This window comes from Myxocyprinus asiaticus, chromosome 32 (assembly GCF_019703515.2).
Source record: "Myxocyprinus asiaticus isolate MX2 ecotype Aquarium Trade chromosome 32, UBuf_Myxa_2, whole genome shotgun sequence".
Taxonomy (NCBI): Eukaryota; Metazoa; Chordata; class Actinopteri; order Cypriniformes; family Catostomidae; genus Myxocyprinus; species Myxocyprinus asiaticus.
The window spans coordinates 42622108-42643217 of NC_059375.1; the positions used below are offsets into that span (position 1 = coordinate 42622108).

Genomic DNA, 21110 nt, shown 5'->3' on the forward strand with positions numbered 1-21110 from the left:
CTGCACTATACGAACCACCATATTTCTTGCGGTTTCCTATTAACTCTATGATTTCAGGAACGTAGCTGGCAAACATGGCCTGGAGGAGGAGACAGGAGACACAGGAAAGAAGAGGGTAGAAGAGGGTTCTGACATAAGAAATAATAGTTCACTCGAAAATGAAAGTTCTGTCATCATTTACTCACCCTCATGTTGTTCAAAACCCATATGACTTTCTTCTGCAGAACACAAATGGTCCGTTTTTGTAAGACAATCTTGCCTGCTACTCAAGTGTTAATCTCGACAACGGCATTACAGGCTAATCCTACACTGTCTAAAAGTAAAAGTTACTTTTGAAAGAAATAGACATTTACATGCAGCTGTCACCAGGCACGATCATATTTATTTATCAAGAAAATCCACGGTAGATCGTATTTTTTTTTCTCTAGTAACACCTTTGATATGAGGGCAAAAATCGTATTCTTGATGAGAATTTTTGCACTGTTTTTCTGTAAAAATATCTAAAAATCCTTAAAACAAGATCTTGTTTTAAAAGCAACATTGCATAAGATATTTAGGTTTTTCAGAGAATGTATTTTTATCATGTGCATATGAGTTTTTATAGTCAACAAGTGCTGAAGAAAGTATTTAATCACATTACTGACCTTGAGTAATCTAATCTAGAGTAAATTACAAATGACATTATACAGCATGTCATTTTGCACATCTAAAACACGTTATTTTTGTCAACACAAATCATATGCTATTTCAGTCAGAGTGATCAAATTGAAGGACTTTTTCATCAAAATACAAATATTATGCACTAAAATAAAAAAACGCTAAAAACGTACACTTGCTACTTTCTATTCAATGTAAGAGAATGGGGACTGGGGCTGTCAGACTTCAATAATATACATTTTGTCCATACGACTCACGCGGTCATATGGTACGCACTTAAGTCGTCATTCACTGAAAATGTTTCCCTCCGCCGACGCTCTGAAATGCACTACAAATGTCTTATGGACTACAAAAACTTTGCTTTTTGGTCTGTTCCTCACGTGTGGCTTCAGAAGACTCAGAATGTGAAGGAAGGTCACATGAACTACTTTTATGGTGCTGTTTTGTCAATTTGGAGCTCAACATCCCGAGTCCCCATTCACTTTCATAATATGGAAAAGAGTCACCAGGATTTTTTCTCCTTTTATGTTCCACAGAAGAAAGAAAATCATACCAGTTTGGTACATGAGGACGAGTAAATGATGACAGAATTGTCATTTTTGGCTGCTCTATTAAGCGTTAAAGATCGGAGTTCTTTAATTCTGAATATTGTAACAAGGTCAGAATGCTGGTGTACATGCATTACCAATACTTCAGAGTTCAAGCATTCTGTTTGACAAATGACACTGTTTTAAGGGATATCAATGTTAAAAAGAAAAAGAAAGCAACAGATGAGATTCCTTCTGCATTTTAAGAGGAAAAGAGTGATGCACAGGAGGAAACATCAAAAGCCATGTTTAGACCAAACAAACTCTTATGATGGGTTCATATGGACACAACTGTCACAGAGCCACACAAGTCAAATATCAAACACAATTAAACACTTTAACTGAGATACAGATTAGTTCAGATATATGGGCATATGTCCCTTAGGAATATCTTGTGAATATTAGAAAAAAATATGTCCATGTAATTACTTTCACAAGTTGTCTCTAAAAACTTTATAAAAATATTTTTAAAAATTTTGGTCAAAAAGTTGGTCCTAATATAAGAGGTGCAGCCTTCCAAAAACATTCCCTTTAATATTATAGCATTAACTAATTTTAAGAAACAGAACCTTACCCAAAAAGTTACTCAAAGGGCACACTTACTCAAAATTACATAATAAATAATTAAATATTTAAATAAATAATTAAATACATAATTTAATCATTTAAACAACTATGTAAAATAATTAAATCACTAAATAAAATCAGTATTCTACATTTATTGATTTATTTAGTGATTTAATGATTAATTTAATGATTTTATAGTTTTCTAAAATTATTTCATTTTGTATTTGATGATTTATTTAAATAAATAATAATTAAATACATCATTAAATTGTTTAAAAATATTTAAAATCATATCTTTTATAATTAAATCACTAAATAAAATCATTATTTCACATTTATTGATTTGGGGGCATTTATTGATTTATTTAGTGATTTAATTATTAATTTAATGATTTTATAGTTTTCTAAAATGATTTAATTTGGTATTTGACGATTTATTTTAATACATTATTAAATAAATCATTAAATTGTTTAAAAAATATTTAAAATCATAAAATGCATAATTAAATCCCTAAATATAATCATGTTCACATTTATTGATTTATTTAGTGATTTCATGATTAATTTAATGATTTTATAGTTTTCTAAAATTATTTCATTTTGTATTTGATGATTTATTTTAATAAATAATAATTAAATACATCATTAAATTGTTTAAAAACTATGTCAAATCATTCAATTAATAATTAAATCACTAAATAAAATCATGTTCACCTTTATTGATTTGGGGTCATTTATTGATTTATTTAGTGATTTCATGATTAATTTAATGATTTTATAGTTTTCTAAAATGATTTGATTTTGTATTTGATGATTTACTTCAATTAATAATAATTAAATACATCATTAAATTGTTTAAAATCATTGCTGATCTCTCTCAATTAAATCACTAAATAAAATCACTATTTCACATTTATTTATTTAGTGATTTATTGATTAATTTAATGATTTTATAGTTTTATTTAAAGTCACAATTTTGTATTTGATGATCTATTGAAATATGTATTGAATTATTTCATTTTGACTCATTTGGCCCTCCATATTAAATAAGCAGTAAACTCAAGCAGCATTATGTCACCAAATGCATTATTATTTCAAAAGGGGCGAATTAAAACAATCTATGCCATATAAGAATATGAGTAGATGCCGATTTAAAGTGTAGTTTATAACACTCGCCAGCACTGGTTGTTTGTTGTTTTCGTTTTATTTTCTTAGTCTTAAATGCTCTCGTATGAATAAAAAGGTTTAATAAAGGATTTATCGAATGTTGTACATGATGCATGTTTACATCATAACAGTGTGTCATATCTCGACCCTTCATAAAGTTTGTTGGCGTTTTGGGAGAGGAAGAATTGGGTCGGGATTTCTAAAACCGCATTTGAAATCACAAGTTCTACAAACAGAATTACTTTGTGATCCCTAATGATTTTTCCACTTATAACATTTGAAATATGTACTGTAATCACAACAATACAATATAAACAAAAACACAGATTTCCCCATCATGGCAAACAGAAGCTGGGAGCATTTGGATCGGGACTGAAGCAGAATGAAGGGTTTGAATTCCAGCTCTGGTTTCAATTAATTAAGACTTCTTCAATGTATTCATTTTTTTACCAATCCTCCGAGAATGAAGAAGACCATGAAGAGACGTCCGAGGGTCGTTTTAGCACAAACATCTCCATAACCCACTGTGGACATTGTTACCATGAGTAAGTACACACACTCCCAGTAGGAAAGTGGTTGGGAATTCTGGAAATTTTCCCAAGGATCGCCTGAGTTTTCCACCTGAAAACACATCAGCAGTCTCAGCATTTCTTTCATTGCATTAGTAAATGTGTTTCAGTTTTCATCATTCAAAACGGCTTTTTCTGCGATGAACTTACCAAATGAATGAAGCCCGCTGCTGTCAGCCATGTGCTTATAAAGATTGAGCACAAATTCACCAACTTTATGGAGTTGCTATGAAAACAAATTTCAGAAACACCTGTGTGAACCAACATCATTAATACATCCCCAAAATGATCAGGGCTCTACAGGGGTGGTCCAACTGGCCTTCAGTTTAAACAAAACAAAAACATATAAATACATGTGATTTACCTATAGAATGAGCCTACTTATTATGCGATCAACTAATCAATCAAATATGAATTTTGCATGTTCTTGGGCCTATGCAGTTCATCATAATATTAATGCTATTATACATTTTATTGTTTCATTTTAATGACACGTTTGTTAACTTTTGAACGATAAATAAGCGTTCGTTCGCCAAAGCAAAACCATTTGAGAACTACTGAGCTGGATGACTACATATCTAGCTATTTTCATAAACTGTTTTGAAGTTGTTCCTACAATATTGATCACCTTAACACAAGAACCACTTCACTGAATGGAGTTTTCACTCTACAGTACATTTCACCTCTCTCATCATCTCCATTTCAGTGAATTTCAGGGAGATTATTAAAATCATTCTGTGTCACCATAAGCTCTTCTGCACATCTGTGCTCGAGCTTTAGAAATAAGCTACAGGGAGATCGAGAGATTTCTAACCACAATGTCAAATATACTCAAACAAAACAGGCAGACAGACAGAAAAAAATATTTTATATATATATATATATATATTTCTACTATATATATAGGCTATACGCAATAAAATATTACTCAAAGTTAAATAATAAAATACAAATTTAAATAGATAATTAAATACATAATAAAACGTTAAATAAAAATAGAAAATCATTCAATTAAACATTGCATCACTAAAAAAATTTCATTTTAGTGAAAGTGATTTTATTTAGTGATTTAATTACTGATATAATGATTTTAAAATGTAATGATTATTTAAATGTGTAATTATTTATTTAATTATTTGGTTTTGGGTAATGTGGCCCTACATATATTATACATATATATTATACCAAAGCTTTTCTTAAATATTATACTATATTGTATTATATTATGTTATATAATATAATATATATATATATATATCCACACACAAGCTATATGCAATAATAGGGGTCAATTTACTCAAAATTAAAAAAAAAAAAAAATATATTTAAATAAATAATTAAAAGAATGTGAAAATCGATAAATTAAACATTGCATCACTAAATAAATCAATAAAAGTTGTATTTCATTTTAGTGAAAGAGATTTGATTTAGTGATTTTAATGCCTGATTCATTTAAATTTGTCATTTTAAAATTTCATGATTTTATTTTATTTTTCTCCCCAATTTGGAATGCCCAATTCCCAATGTGCTCTAACTCCTCGTGGTGGCGTAGTGACTCGCCTCAATCCGGGTGGCGGAGGAAGAATCTCAGTTGCCTCCACATCTGAGACCGTCAATCCGCGCATCTTATCACATGACTTGATGAGCACATTACCGTGGAGACCTAGCGCGTGTGGAGGCTTCACGCTATTCTCTGCGGCATCCACGCACAACTCACCACGTGCCCCACTGAGAGCGAGAACCACATTATAGCGACCACGAGGAGGTTACCCCATGTGACTCTAACCTCACTAGCAACCGGGCCAATTTGGTTGCTTAGGAGACCTGGCTGGAGTCACTCAGCACGCTCTGGGAACTCACGACTCCAGGTGTGGTAGTCAGCGTCTTTACCACTGAGCTACCCAGGCCCCCTAAAATTTCATGATTATATAAATGCATAATTATTTATTTAATTTTGATTTGAGTGATTTGGCCCACATAATAAATTAATTATAAAAGTGTTAATGTGTTAGCTTTGACAGCTTTAATAAATATATATATATATATATATATATATATATACATACATACATACATACATACATACATACACACAGTTGAAGTCAGAAGTTTACATACAACTTAGCCAAATACATTTAAACTCTTTTCACAATTCCTGACATTTAATCATAGAAAACATTCCCTGTCTTAGGTCAGTTAGGATCACTACTTTATTTTAAGAATGTGAAATGTCAGAATAATAGTAGAGAGAATGATTTATTTCAGCTTTTATTTCTTTCATCACATTCCCAGTGGGTCAGAAGTTTACATACACTTTGTTAGTATTTGGTAGCATTGCCTTTAAATTGTTTAACTTGGGTCAAATGTTTTGGGTATCCTTCCACAAGCTTCTCACAATAAGCTGTTGGAATTTTGTCCTATTCCTCCAGACAGAACTGGTTTGTAGGCCTCCTTGCTCGCACACGCTTTTTCAGTTCTGCCCACAAATTTTATATCGGATTGAGGTCAGGGCTTTGTGATGGCCACTCCAATACCTTGACTTTGTTGTTTTTAAGCCATTTTGCCACAACTTTGGAGGTATGCTTGGGGGGGTCATTGTCTATTTGGAAGACCCATTTGTGACCGAACTTTAACTTCCTGTCTGACATCTTGAGATGTTGCTTCAATATATCCACATAATTTTCCTTCCTCATGATGCCATCTATTTTGTGAAGTGCACCAGTCCCTCCTGCAGCAAAGCACCCCCACAACATGATGCTGCCACCCCCATGCTTCACGGTTGGGATGGTGTTCTTTGGCTCACCCTTTTTCCTCCAAACATAACGATGGTCATTATGGCCAAACAGTTAAATGTTTGTTTCATCAGACCAGAGGACATTTCTCCAAAAAGTAAGATCTTTGACCCCATGTGCACTTGCAAACTGTAGTCTGGCTTTTTATGGCAGTTTTGGAGCAGTGGCTTCTTCCTTGCTGAGCAGCCTTTCAGGTTATGTCGATATTGGACTCGTTTTGCTGTGGATATAGATACTTGTCTACCTGTTTCCTCCAGCATCTTCACAAGGTGCTTTGTTGTTGTTCTGGGATTGATTTGCACTTTTCACACCAAACTACGTTCATCACTAGGAGACAGAATGCGTCTCCTTCCTGAGCGGTATGATGGCTGCGTGATCCCATGGTGTTTATACTTGCGTACTATTGTTTGTACAGATGAACGTGGTACCTTCAGGCGTTTGGAAATTGCTCCCAAGGATGAACCAGACTTGTGGAGGCCCAAAATTGTTTTTCTGAGGTCTTGGCTGATTTCTTTTGATTTCCCATGATGTCAAGCAAAGAGGCACTGAGTTTGAAGGTAGGTCTTAAAATACATAATTAATTTATAATTATAATAATAATTTTTTATAATAATAATAATAATAATAATAATAATAATAATTTTTTTTATAATTTTCTTTATTTATCACATTATACATTTGCACATATACAGTGAAATTCTTCTTTTTTTCACATATCCCAGCTAGGCTGGGGTCACAGGTACACCTCCAATTCAGTACACCTCCTATCAGAAGCTAATTGTCTAAAGGCTTGACATCATTTTCTGGAATTTTCCAAGCTGTTTAAAGGCACAGTTAACTTAGTGTATGTAAACTTCTGACGCACTGGAATTGTGATATAGTCAATTAAAAGTGAAACAATCTGTCTGTAAACAATTATTGGAAAAATTACTCGTGTCACAAAGTAGATGTCCTAAACAACTTGCCAAAACTATAGTTTGCATAGTTATATATATATATATATATATAGTACGTATACTGTATATACATACACCTGTAAATTATATCACTTTTTTTTTAAATAATACATTATATTTTATTATATTATTTTAGTTTGTATTTTATATCATATCATATTATGTTATATTATAATATATTTTATTTTATTAGTGCTACATACATATTACACACGAAAATGGGTCATGAGTGTGAATGTGACAATTAACACGCTTTTCACACCAAAATATCATATTTTCAGATATGCAAGTATATTCCTATAAAAGATGATAAATCAATTGCGCCTTGTTGACAAATATGGACCACTCTCTGTTACAGTGTCTAACTGCTTTAAATGCCCAACAGGAAGTTACATAGCACAGAATATACAATACTAGGTCATTTTGATTGACCTTTCAGTGCATGTGCAATGAAACTAGTAAGCAAACTTCACTAGGTGATATAAACTTAAATAAGATTTTTAAGCAGCCAGGTCTCCTAAGCAAACAAATTGGCCCGGTTGCTAGGCAGGGTAGAGTCACATGGGGTAAACTCCTTGTGGTCGCGATTAGTGGTTCTCGCTCTCAATGGGGCGTGTGGTAAGTTGTGTGTGGATTACGGAGAGTAGCATGAGCCTCCACATGCTGTGAGTCTCCGCGGTGTCATGCACAACGAGTCACGTGATAAGATGCACGGATTGACGGTCTCAGAAGTGGAAGTAAATATTGCCTATTTGATCAATTCATTGCAATACTAAGCAGGTGAAAATTTCAAAATCAATTCAAAAGTCACATGATGCAGGTTGCAAGCGATTCTTACCTTGTTTTTAAGATATTTAAAAACTGTAGTATTTCTGAGAACTGGATCAGCCTCAGGGCTCTTAAGAACCGCAAGCCTGCATGAACAAAACACAATAAAACACACTCAGTTTTTCACAGGACAGCACTGGCATGCAAAACATCACAGCACACATTCAAACACGCAATTGCATGTTCAGTTCGTACCTTTGAGGTGATCATTCATGTTTAACGACAGCAGTTAACAAAATGTCCCTCAAAATATCAAAAAGAATCTCTCTGTGAAACAGACTTCAGAGCCACATCACTGAGCGCATCTGGAGTGTGTTTGTTCTCTGTAGACTGACAGAGTGATGGACAGTAAGCTCAACATCTGCGGTCTACATTCATGACGTAAAAGCCTAAATTTGAGTCCTGGTTTCAAACGCATTACATTGAAAAAAGCTTTTTTGTGCTCAGAGAGTGAAGCATGTGACTACAGTACAGATGAGCTTGTTTATTATAAACACAAACACACATGACAGATTCACATGGAATAATGCATACTGCATAGTGTACTATTTTTAAAAATAGTATGTGAAGCAGTATGCAACGTAGTACAGAAATAGTACAAGTAGTATGGTAGTATGCTATTCATACCAAAACTTGTTCAGACACATTCATTTTTGTTAGAAATAAAGAAAAGGATCTCCCTTGATACCTTAGTAGAGCTAATGCTTCATTTTTGAAAGTATTTCTAATGAAATACTGATTATGACTGAGCTTAACAAATGCTTAAAAGGTTAAAATCAGTTTCCATGTCCAAAGATAAGCTCTTTAGCTACAGTTAAGCACACATGACCTACAGCACTGATTACTGCAACAGAACTGAAAAAACAAAATGATAATAATAATAATTTGGATTAAATATGTTTATAGGTATGTTTAAAATATTTTATATAAATATTATCAAATCTAGCATTCACTTAAATGTATTAATTACTTTTGTTTAAATATGAAAAATCAACTTGACAATGTAGGAAAAAATATTTCAAGATATTTTGACTGAAAACAAACTTCATATCTATTTAATTTAATCTCTCAAGTGTCTTGTAATCATGCAATCTTGTTTAAATTATCTTGTTTAGAGGTGTTTATGCATAAGCTTTACTTAATTGTAATAATTTGTGCTTAAAATAAGGAGGAAATACTTATATATATCAACTGAACGCCAGTCTTATTATTTATTAATTTTCACTCTTCAAGTATCTTGAAATCAGGCAATCGTATTTAAATTAACTATTTTTTTTTTTTTTTTTTTGTTGATTTTTTTCATTGGAAATTAGACAAAATATTGATTAAGAAAATGATTTTCAAATGATTTCTAAAATTACCCCTTGTCTCAGAATATAGTAGAATTTTTTCTATTAAAGATACATATGTATATTTCTTTTTTATTAAATTTAATATATATATTTAAATATATTCAACTTATATGTGTAATATATATGGCTAGTGTGTGATAATATAATATCATAATTTTATAAAATAAAGAGTCATGTGTTAAATAGTGATAAACTAGTGATAAATGTTTCTAATAATGGCATTTAAAGTTGAGGGATATGATTTGTCCCGTGTCTAAAGAATAAAAAAAAATAAAAAAACATCAACGGTCTCCAATTTCCAAGAGTAACACATTTGTAAAAGCTCATTATAGCTTCTTCCTCATCCTTGCAGGGCAAATAAATGGGAATAATCCACAAATCCTTCAGTTCCCAGCATCACTTCTTACCCCAGTACGAGATGGCATGAAAACACGATGAGACCGTACGGTGAAAACTGACATGTTCCTCTTTCTCACAGACCGGGCCGTGAAGCATCTTCACGCGGTAGCCGTTATGAAAGAGCTCGCTGCAGGATTTTTTGCGTCTTCTGGTGTTCTGGAGCATCTCTGTGTGGGTGCCGCCATCAGGGCTGTGGTACACCAACAGCTTAGTCGGTATCATAATGATATATCTGTCCTGGTACCTGATAAAAATCTCCAAAGCGTCCCAAATTGCAAATCTATGCCCGTTAAAGCAAGAGCAGTAACAGGGCAGGGTCACTGCCTGTTTTGTATTATCCACACTGAGAAAGTCAGGTGAGATACTCTTGAAAACAAGCGGCAGGTGTTCTAAGTACAACTGGAGCCCACAAACATAGACAGTCAGGATGGTCTAGAAAAGCATGTAGTGAAAGCTTAGAACAAGCCCTTTTCATCAGGATATTACAATGTAAGCTCCTTTAGGAATTGCCATGGGACTCAGAGACCAGACAGAAAGCCTGGGAACGGACATCATCACATCATCTGCTGTCTCTCTTTTAGAGACTTTCAGAAGAGATCTCAACAATGCCTCAAACTGTGCTCAGATTTGCCAATATACTAACGTCTGCAATCAAAAGTCTGAGATTAAACATTAACTTTTCAAACACCAAATTATCTGAACTCTGTTATTCATATTTATTGTAGAGCTCTATACTTTTACCCTAACCCTTCTCCAAATGTTAGGGGAAACACATGATACAAAGATGATTCTTAAATGAAACATACTGAAAATACATTTCCATTAAGTCTCATGAACTCATCTGGGAATTTCAAAGCTGTGGGCACCAAAAAACATGCTATTAGATGCATGATAATACATACAAATGGTCATAAATAAGCACTTTTGAAACTGCAAGGAAACAACAAAACCTAACCCTAAACATAACCCTGAACAAATAAACCTAAACACCTAACCTTAAACAACTGACCCTAAACAACTGACCCTAAACAACTGACCCTAATCACCTGAACCGAAACACCTGACCCTAAACACCTGACCCTAAACACCTAACCTTAAACACCTAACCCTAAACATCTGAGCCTAATCACCTGACCCCAAACACCTGACCCCAAACACCTGACCTCAAACACCTGACCTCAAACACCTGACCCTAAACACCTGACCCTAATCACCTGAACAGAAACATCTGACCCTAATCACCTGAACAGAAACACCTGACCCTAAACACTTGACCCTAAACACCTAACCTTAAACACCTAACCCTAAACATCTGAGCCTAATCACCTGACCCCAAACACCTGACCTCAAACACCTGACCTCAAACACCTGACCCTAAACATAACCCTGAACACCTAAACCTAAACATAAACACCTAACCTTAAACACCTAACCATAAACACCTGACCCTAATCACCTGAACCTAAACACCTAACACACTAAAAACCTGACCCTAAACACCTAACCCTAAACACTTGACCCTAACCAACTGAGCCAAAACAACTAACCCTAAACACCTAACCTTAAACATTTAGCTTTAAACACCTAACAGTAAACACCTAACCTTAAACAACTAGCGTTGAACACCTAACCCTAAACACCTAACCTAAAACACCTAGTTTTAAACACCTAACCCTAAACACCTGACCCTAATCACCTGACCCTAAAAACCTAACACTAAACACCTGACCCTAAACACCTAACCCTAAAAACCTGACCCTAACCAACTGAGCCAAAACAACTAACCCTAAACACCTAACATTAAACACCTAGCTTTAAACACCTAACAGTAAACACCTATCATTAAACACTTAGCCTTAAACACCTAACCCTAAACACCTAACCTTAAATACCAAACCCTAAACACCTAACCCTAAACACCTAACATTAAACACCTAGCTTTAAACACCTAACAGTAAACACCTAACATTAAACACTTAGCCTTAAACACCTAACCCTAAACACCTAACATTAAACACCTAGCTTTAAACACCTAACAGTAAACACCTAACATTAAACACTTAGCCTTAAACACCTAACCCTAAACACCTAGCTTTAAATACCAAACCCTAAACACCTAACCTTAAAAACCTGACCCTAAACACCTAACTTTAAATACCTAACCTAAACCAAAGTCTTTCTAGCAAGTCAGTCCATTGTCGGCCATCTTTGGAATGCTCTCGGGAGGCTATTTCCAGTCATGCCAGTGCAGCTCCTATCTACTTGAATGAAAAAAGACAGAAATTTCAAAAATAGTTGGTCAAGATTATGATTAAAGAACATATTTCAAATCAGCAATAAAATGTGATAATATTGGAATCATAAATTCTGCTTCTTTACCTCATATAATGCTAAAACACTCAATTTTCCCGGTTTGTATAGCTAATGAGCATGCATGTTAGCGAGCTGATTGGCAGGTGATGTCTGTAACTAAAAGGCGATTGGCTCTTTTAACTGTGAGGCGGGACTTCCTTTCTACATCTGTTGACCGTTGGGCACTAAAGCTTCTTGGTTGAGCATTCCAATTTCTCCCCTTCATTTAAATAGAAGTGGCCCATCTTGCTAAATAGTCTCTTCCCTAACCTAACCTAACCTAACCTAACCTAAAGGAAATGTATAAACCACCAAAATGAAGTAAGCAGCACTAAACCAGGAAGAAACACCTCTTCAAACATCTAATTTCATTCTGTCCAGGCCAATTTTCCCGTTTACTCTCCTTTAATAACACATGAGTGACAGTCAATTGGTCTGGACACATTCGCCGCACAAATAGGCCGTTTATTCAATGAAAGCAGAATAATAATTTCAAAGTTGGATTAAGCGACCTCATGGCATCATGTTCTCTGTCAGAGGATTAAACTCCTTGAAAACAGCCACTGAGATGAAGAACATAACTTGTGATTTGACCGCGACTCCCTTCCGGAGGGACGTGACGCATTAACACTGTTTCTGTTCATATCCGGGTCACATACAGGCATCTCCACAAATCAAAGTATAATTGCAGGCAGATATATGTTATATATGACATGTAGATGCATATTACAGAATTTTCTGCAGTTGTAAGATTTTCTGCTCTGTGCTTGTATTTCCAGCAGAGGGCAGCACTTGTATGTCTATATCCAGGTCATATTTGACTACAAAATCAAAAGGAAATAAATAAGATATTATATCTTGCATAAAGAAAACGAAGATTATTTTAGGACCATCAAGACTTTTTTGTATTGTATTTTTTTGTATTATCATTATGGTAATGAGAAAAAAATCTCATTCTTATTACTGCAGTGCACAAATACAATGTTATTTTTTTGTAGTAATTTTTTTTTACAATAATACAAATTAGTTTGAAATTACAAAAAATATTGGAAGTAAATATGCTTAATTGTCATGAAAATAATGTCACAATACAAAAATATTAATTGCTCTAAAGCAGGGGTCCTCAACAGAGGCGGTACCAACCCCCCCCCCAAATTACAAATGCGGGGCATTTATCAGTCATATTAATCAAATCTATCATCAAGATCATCTTTGCATTTAAACATTTATCTAGACTTGGAGTATATCAGTTGGTTCTCAGTTATATGGGTTCGTTTGGTTCATCTGATTCTGAAGTCTAGCACGCATCTGAAGTATCTGGTTTAGCAGCGTCAAATACACAGGCGAAGGCACAACCTCTGCTAATGCACCTGTATGACTCTGTAGGTGGATACGGCTCAATGGACAAAGCAGCGCGAGCGCAAAGCAGGTGCATTTTGACTCACGGACCGGTCTCAAGCTCTTAAACTCGCAGCTTTGTGAGAATCAGTGAGAAGCAAGGCGTGAGACGTGGAAACCGTTAAAGTACGGAACAAAATTTTACATCACCACCCTTGAATTTACTATAGTAACACTATTAGTACTTTAGGCAGAAATAGATTGATAATAAATATTATCATATCACTACGGGTGTAAGGGAATGACGTAGGGGGGCGTTCATCAAAAAAGGTTGAGAACCACTGTTCTAAATAAAGGTTTCATTCTTATTTTTGTCCTTTGATTTTGGGGTGAAATGTGACCTGGACATGTCATATATAAGGGAGTCCGGGACTAGTTGTTATTATTTTTACTCAAGTGAATATTTCTAGGGCAGCTTTGTTTTTTTAAATGCTCTTGAAGTCTTGAGTACAAAAAAAAAAAAAAAAGCTATTGAACATTTTCACAGTTATTACCCAGGAAACAAGATGCAGGTCCCTGAACACACGTTGACCTTTTGTGACAACTTGCCCCCAAAGCTAGCATTACTATATGGGGTAAGCTGTCACGATGAAAAGTGCCATTAAACCATATCTTTCCGGTAAACACTGATGGGTTATTGAAGAACGTGTCCACCAAAACAAAACCTCCTCTCTGTTAATCTACACCTGCATTAAAAAGCCTATTTTAGGCTTTTTAGAAAAAAAAGAAAAACAATTATGAAGCAAAAAATTATTCTCTAAACAATAAAAATGAAAAAGGTAAAATATCAATAAATATTGCAATTAATAAATTGTATAAATGTACAGCAATACATTGAAAACACACGTGACAGTGTGGTTTAATTATATCCACTTGTTTACCCAAGAGCTATAATTAACATATGATGATAATTTATAAAAGTGATTATAATTTCAGAAGGTTTTGAAGTATGTGTTTAAAACCAACATACAAAACCTTTAATAGAGAAAACACACATTTGCACGATTGCACTTGTGTCTCCAATTCTTATAAATAATGAGATATAGCTATTGTGACAACTAGCCCCGGTCTCCCGTATATATATATACTGCAATATAACATATATTGCAAAAGTGATCACCAAAGACGAGCCATCTACCTGGACACATTTTAATTACCATTTTAATCTTTAAATTATTTGTTTATAATATAGACTTAAATACCATCCAGCTATTGCCTAAAAACGAAACAGAAATTCGTGCTGAAATTCAGACAAAGAGACATACAGTGGCTGACCAACAAAATAAGCGAAATTCACCTTCCAATTCACAAACATAAACTCATTTAGAAAATTAGTTTCTACTCCAAACAATTAAAAAAATCCAATTCACTCCTACTTGTTTTCAGTCATTAATCTGAATAGCCACAAATCGTAAAATCCAGTGAAATACCGTCTTCTTCTCTCTGATGAATTAAAACATGATTCATTAAAATAATATTCTGTGTTCAGTACAAATGAAGCTCTAAAAACAACATCTGTCGACATGCTGACCATTACTATAGAAAAGAATGATTTTAGACTCATAATCAAGTGTACCTGAAATGCTATTACAATGGAAGTCTATGGGGCTTTTTTGCAGCTGTCGATGTTAATTAACTGGCTTTTAAATTATTTGTGTTACTACCAGATTGTGTGCATATTAGTGTGAGATATACAGATAGATAGAATTTTTTTAAAGTGTTATATGTATAATGTCCAGCAGGTGCCGATAGAGACCTTTATCTGATATCTCTTCCATTTCTCACACCCTCTCCTCATTATCTGATGAAATAATCAGGTATTAAATGTAAAGTGAAGCGTTTTACCCAGCCAACTCCTGTTCAGATACACAGACACGAACACGGGCGGAACGGTGAAGAAATCCACCACAGAATTCACTTCCAACCAGAACCACAACTTATCATTGGCTGCAATGAACTGCAAAGAAATAAACGCATGTTAGTCAACAAATGCATGTAAATAAACCACTTGAAGCATCACAAGTGTATGCATGAGTGTCTTACACGCAGTCCAAAGTACAACAGGAAAAACACGTTGAAGGCCATATCGATCTGTAACGTGAAGTCCTTGTCGAAATGTTGACAGGATTCAATCGGGCTGTTTGAACAAAAAAAGAAGAAAACAGACCTTGGTTAATGTTGAATGAAATAAAGTTAACCGGGGCTAGCTGTCACACTGTATTCATCAAGGTGGATTTTTATTTAAAAGTCCATTTCAGTCTAGACACAAACCTTAAAGTCTTGACAACAAAAAGCTATTAAACATTTCAACAATAACTGCCCAGGAAAAAAAAGATAGAGTTCATTAACACAAGATGACTCATTGTGACAACTTGCCCCCCCATTGGAAGTACTTTCATTATCTAGTTGACTGTAACCTGACTGTATGCCAGTCTGACAGCAGGGGCTGTTGTTTACTCTGTGTGATGGACAGAAGAGTCTGGGCTGAGAGAGCAGGTGGAACGAATAAAACATGAAATAATATTTGGCATGAAGATAAATTGAGCCTATTTTTAGAACCATCAACATTCTGACATTTTAATTCTCATTATTCTCATTCAAATTCATTTAAGGCAGCATAAATTAATGGCAGTACAACAAATACTACCATGACGTTTGAATACTTTGAAAACTCAAAAGAACTCATAGGAGTCATTCATTCGGGAATTGGACTGTCATGCTGTATGTTTTGAGCTGTAGATTCAAAAGAACCGGCTCATAAGAGTCATTCATTCGGGAATCAAACCTCACTGGATGCGCTGAATGTTTCACACAGTAGTTTTAAAACATTTGGCTTTGAGACGATTCAAAAGATTCAAAAGAGTCATACGTTTGGAATCAGACTACACTACTCACACTGTGTTTTGCACTGTGGTTTCAAATGATTCAAGATTCAAAAGAGTCATTCGTTTGGGAACCGGCTTACACTGGTGAAGCTGAGTGTTTTGCGCTGTAGATTCAAAAGAACTGGCTCATAAGAGTCATTAGTTCGGGAATCAAACCTCACTGGATGCGCTGAATGTTTCACACAGTAGTTTTAAAATATGTGACTTTAAGATGATTCAAAAGAGTCATACGTTTGGAATCGGACTACACTACTCACACTGTGTTTTGCGCTGTAGATTCAAAAGATTCGTCTTAAAGGGGATTCAAAAGATTCAAGACTCAAAAGAGTCATTTGTTCGGTAACTGGCTTACACTGGTCAAGCTGAGTGTTTTGCACTGTAGATTCAAAGGATTCGACTCATAACAGTCATTTGTTAGGGAATCAGACTACACTGTTCACACTATGTTTCGCACTGTAGATTCAAAAGATTCGGCTTTAAGGAGATTCAAAAGAGTCACTTGTTCAGAAATCAGACTACACTGGTCGAACTGTATATTTTGCACTTTAGATTCAAAAGAACCGCCACATAAGAGTCATTCGTTCAGGAATCGGCTTACACTTGTCGTGCTGTGTGTTTTGCACTGTAGATTCAAAAGATTCAGCTTTAAGGGGATTCAAAAGATTCAAGATTCAAAAGAGTCATTCGTTCAGGAACCGGCTTACCTGGTCAAGCTGAGTGTTTTGCACTGTAGATTCAAAAGATTCAGCTCATAAGAGTCATTTGTTAGGGAATCGGACTACACTGTTCACACTATGTTTCTCACTATAGATTCAAAAGATTTGACTCATAACAGTCATTTGTTAGGGAATCGGACTACACTGTTCACACTATGTTTCTCACTATAGATTCAAAAGATTTGACTCATAACAGTCATTTGTTAGGGAATCAGACTACACTGTTCACACTATGTTTCTCACTGTAGATTCAAAAGATTCGGCTTTAAGGAGATTCAAAAGAGTCACTTGTTCAGAAATCAGACTACACTGGTCGAACTGTATATTTTGCGCTTTAGATTCAAAAGAACCAGCACATAAGAGTCATTCATTCGGGAATCAAACCTCACTGGATGCGCTGAATGTTTCACACAGTAGTTTTAAAATATTTGGCTTTAAGACGATTCAAAAGATTCAAAAGAGTCATACGTTTGGAATCGGACTACACTACTCACACTCTGTTTTGCACTGTAGATTCAAAGGATTCGGCTTTAAGAGGATTCAAAAGATTCAAGATTCAAAAGAGTCATTCGTTCAGGAATCGGCTTATACCGGTCGTGCTGTGTGTTTTGCGCTGTAGATTCAAAAAATTCGGCTTTAACGGGATTCAAAATATTCAAGATTCAAAAGATTCACGTGTTTGGAATCGGACCAAACTGGTCACACTCTATGTTTCACATTGTAAATTCAAAAGATTCGGCTTTAAGGAGATTCAAAAGAATCATTTGCTCGGAAATCAGACTACACTGGTTGTGATGTATGTTTCTTTGCACAGTAGTTTTAAAAGATTTGGCTTTAAGACGGTTCAAAAGATTCATACATTTGTAATCGGACTACACTGCTCACACTGTGTTTTGCACTGTAGATTCAAAAGATTCGGCTTTAAGAAGATTCAAAATATTAAAGATTCAAAAGAATCATTCATTCGGGAATCAGTTTATACTGGTCAAACTGTGTGTTTTGCGCTGTAGATTCAAAAGAACCGGCTCAAAAGAGTCATTTGTTAGGGAATCTGACTACACTGGTCGTGCTGTGTGTTTTGCGCTGTAGATTCAAAAGATTCGGCTTTAAGGAGATTCAAAAGATTCAAGATTCAAAAGAGTAATTTGTTAGGGAATCAGACTACACTGTTCACACCATGTTTCGCACTGTAGATTCAAAAGATTCGGCTTTAAGGAGATTCAAAAGAGTCATTCGTTCGGAAATTCGACTATACTGGTCGAACTGTATACTTTGCGCTTTAGATTCAAAAGAACCGGCATAAGAGTCATTCATTCGGGAAACAAACCTCACTGGATGCGCTGAATGTTTCACACATTAGTTTTAAATTTATTTGGCTTTAAGACGATTCAAAAGATTCAAGATTCAAAAGAGTCATACGTTTGGAATCGTCCCACACTGATTATGCTCTGTGTTTTGCTCTGTAGATTCAAAAGATTTGGCTTTAAGAGGATTCAAAAGATTCAAGATTCAAAAGAGTCATTCATTTGGGAATTGGCCTATACTGATCATGCTCTGTGTTTTACGCTGTAGATTCAAAAGAGTCATTTGTTAGAGAATCGGACTACACTGTTCACACTGTGTTTCGCACTGTAGATTCAAAAGATTCAGCATTAAGGAGATTCAAAAGAGTCATTCAATCGGAAATCAGACTACACTGGTCGCAATGTATGATTCTTCGCACAGTAGTTTTAAAATATCTGGCTTTAAGATGATTGAAAAGATTCAAGATTCAAAAGAGTCATGTGTTTGGAATCGGACCAAACTGGTCAAGCTGTATGTTTCATGCTGTAGATTCAAAAGAACCAGCTCAAAAGAGTCATTCGGGAATCAGACTACACTGGTCGATCTGTATGTTTCACGCTGTAGATTCAAAAGAAATCGGCTTCAAAAGGATTCAAGATTCATATGAGTAATTTGTTCAGGAATTGGGCTACACTGGTTGCACTGTGTGTTACGTATTTTAGTACAGTGTTCCGTCCGCATCAGTCGAAAATTGCACATTCGAGAACCGTTAACGGAATCGAAAGTCATGAAAATCAAACTGTTACGGAATTTTAAAAAATATGGGTTCTCGGTTCCTTTCCTTTATTTAACTTTGGAGTGAAATATGAACTGAAAATGTTCTTAGAATACTTTGTGCAATTCACCTCATGAAGGAAGTAGGCTGCCGTCAGCTCAGACAATGGAGGCTCACTTCCTGCAGCACGTCAGACTCTCCACTTGAGTTAATGCTGTACAGGTGGATCAGGTAAGAACAAGTTTGACTCTCTACAGGTGACTGAACGCTCCCAAACAAAAGACGTTCTTGATCATTAAAGGACCTGAGAGGGAACAGTGTGTTCATTTCATGAGCTGTGAAACTCCTAACTTAAAGGAGTTTATGCTACTGAACTGACACCGCAACTCTATCCCATCCTGTTTGTGTGGTTGTATTCTAGCAGGTCAGGGAATCGGAATCGGAGTGAATGGAAACTGAACCCTTTCTGTAATTAAGAGACGTTTAACGTAAGTAATACTTCACGGGAGTCTCGGGTCACAGGCCATACGGGGCTTTACATAGAGCATCCGCAACTGCTACTAACAAACCAACAGCAATAAGAAAACTGCATTTATATGCAAATATTTCTAAAACAGCAATAACATCTTTGCATAAATATTGTCCCTTTGATCATTCACACAAGTGATTAGTGATTTAAAAGGAAAAGGATGATTCTCATGAAACCTGTCAAGAAAATATCCTGGTTCAAATTTACAAAATAAAATGTCATAAAAAAATATAAAACGTACAAAACATAAAATATAAATATAAAAAAAAAAAAAAAAAAAAATAATAATAATAATAATAATAATAATATATATATAATAAAATCAAAAATAACTTAAAAATATAAAATATAAATATAAATAATAAAATAAAATATAGAATATAAATTAAAAAAATAGAAAATTAAATTAAAATTAAATTAAAAATAACTTAAATTAAATAAAATATATATATATATATATATATATATATATATATATATTTGTATAAAGAAAATATCTATTTTAGGACCATTAAGATGTTATATAATGTGACACTATGTTCAAGACATTTTACCCCCCAATTCTCATTACTGCAATGTGAAGAAAAAAAATTTATATTATTTAATTGCAAAGTCTTTATACATCGTATCAGTACTCCCTTGTTACTGCCTTTCATTTTAACAGATTTTAATTTAAAAATATCATTGTTCAATCATTTGTTAAGCAAAAAAAATGATTGACAGTAATGGAAATTGGTGGGTAAAATGTGCTTGAAAATAATGCCACAATGCAAAAAATGTCCTAAACGTGGGCTTCATTTTCATTATGATAAATATTGTATTTGCGTATCGTAGAACCCTTCAGAAACAGTGCACAAGTCTGTTATGGCTTTTATGACCTGTTATTCACTTTCATTGGATGGAAAAGAGCAGCGTGAACATTCTGCTAAACATCTCCTTTTGCGTTCCACAGAAGTAAGAAAGTCATACAGGTTTAGAACTGTGAGTAAAAATAACTGCATCCCAACAGTTGATTTCACATGTAATTTAGCATGCATCAAATTACATTATGCCAGGATACAATGAACTGTCTCTGTAATAAACAACCAAATCTCCCAGTTTTGTTGATAACAGTTTATCTTACAAATATTACACTCTTATTAAACTGTACAAAGTTCTTACTGTATATTCCGTCAGAAAGCATCTAACACTTGCAGAAATATGATGGGAATGTTTGTGTAATTTCAGTAGTATAAATAACTGGAGCAATATCAAACGCCAAAACCAACGGCATGCATTTTCGGATCCCCAGTGAAAC

General features: G+C 34.5%; 1 protein-coding gene across 11 annotated transcripts in view; it reads right to left on the minus strand.

The window, feature by feature from the left end:
* The window catches only part of LOC127423501 (calcium-activated potassium channel subunit alpha-1-like), a 197348-nt gene that overhangs the window by 109482 nt on the left and 66756 nt on the right, over window positions 1-21110 (minus strand). For 10 of the 11 annotated variants that reach the window (XM_051667858.1, XM_051667856.1, XM_051667855.1 and 7 more), the window contains exons 4-9: window positions 15668-15761; window positions 15470-15581; window positions 8134-8209; window positions 3698-3773; window positions 3429-3599; window positions 1-79 (exon numbers count right to left, since the gene is read on the minus strand). The exon at window positions 1-79 is cut by the window's left edge and continues 13 nt beyond it. In XM_051667858.1, coding sequence (XP_051523818.1) covers window positions 1-79; window positions 3429-3599; window positions 3698-3773; window positions 8134-8209; window positions 15470-15581; window positions 15668-15761 — 608 coding nt within the window. Of the gene's footprint in view, window positions 80-3428; window positions 3600-3697; window positions 3774-8133; window positions 8210-15469; window positions 15582-15667; window positions 15762-20974; window positions 20994-21110 lie in introns of those variants that run through there. The other variant, XM_051667865.1, reaches the window with a different exon arrangement.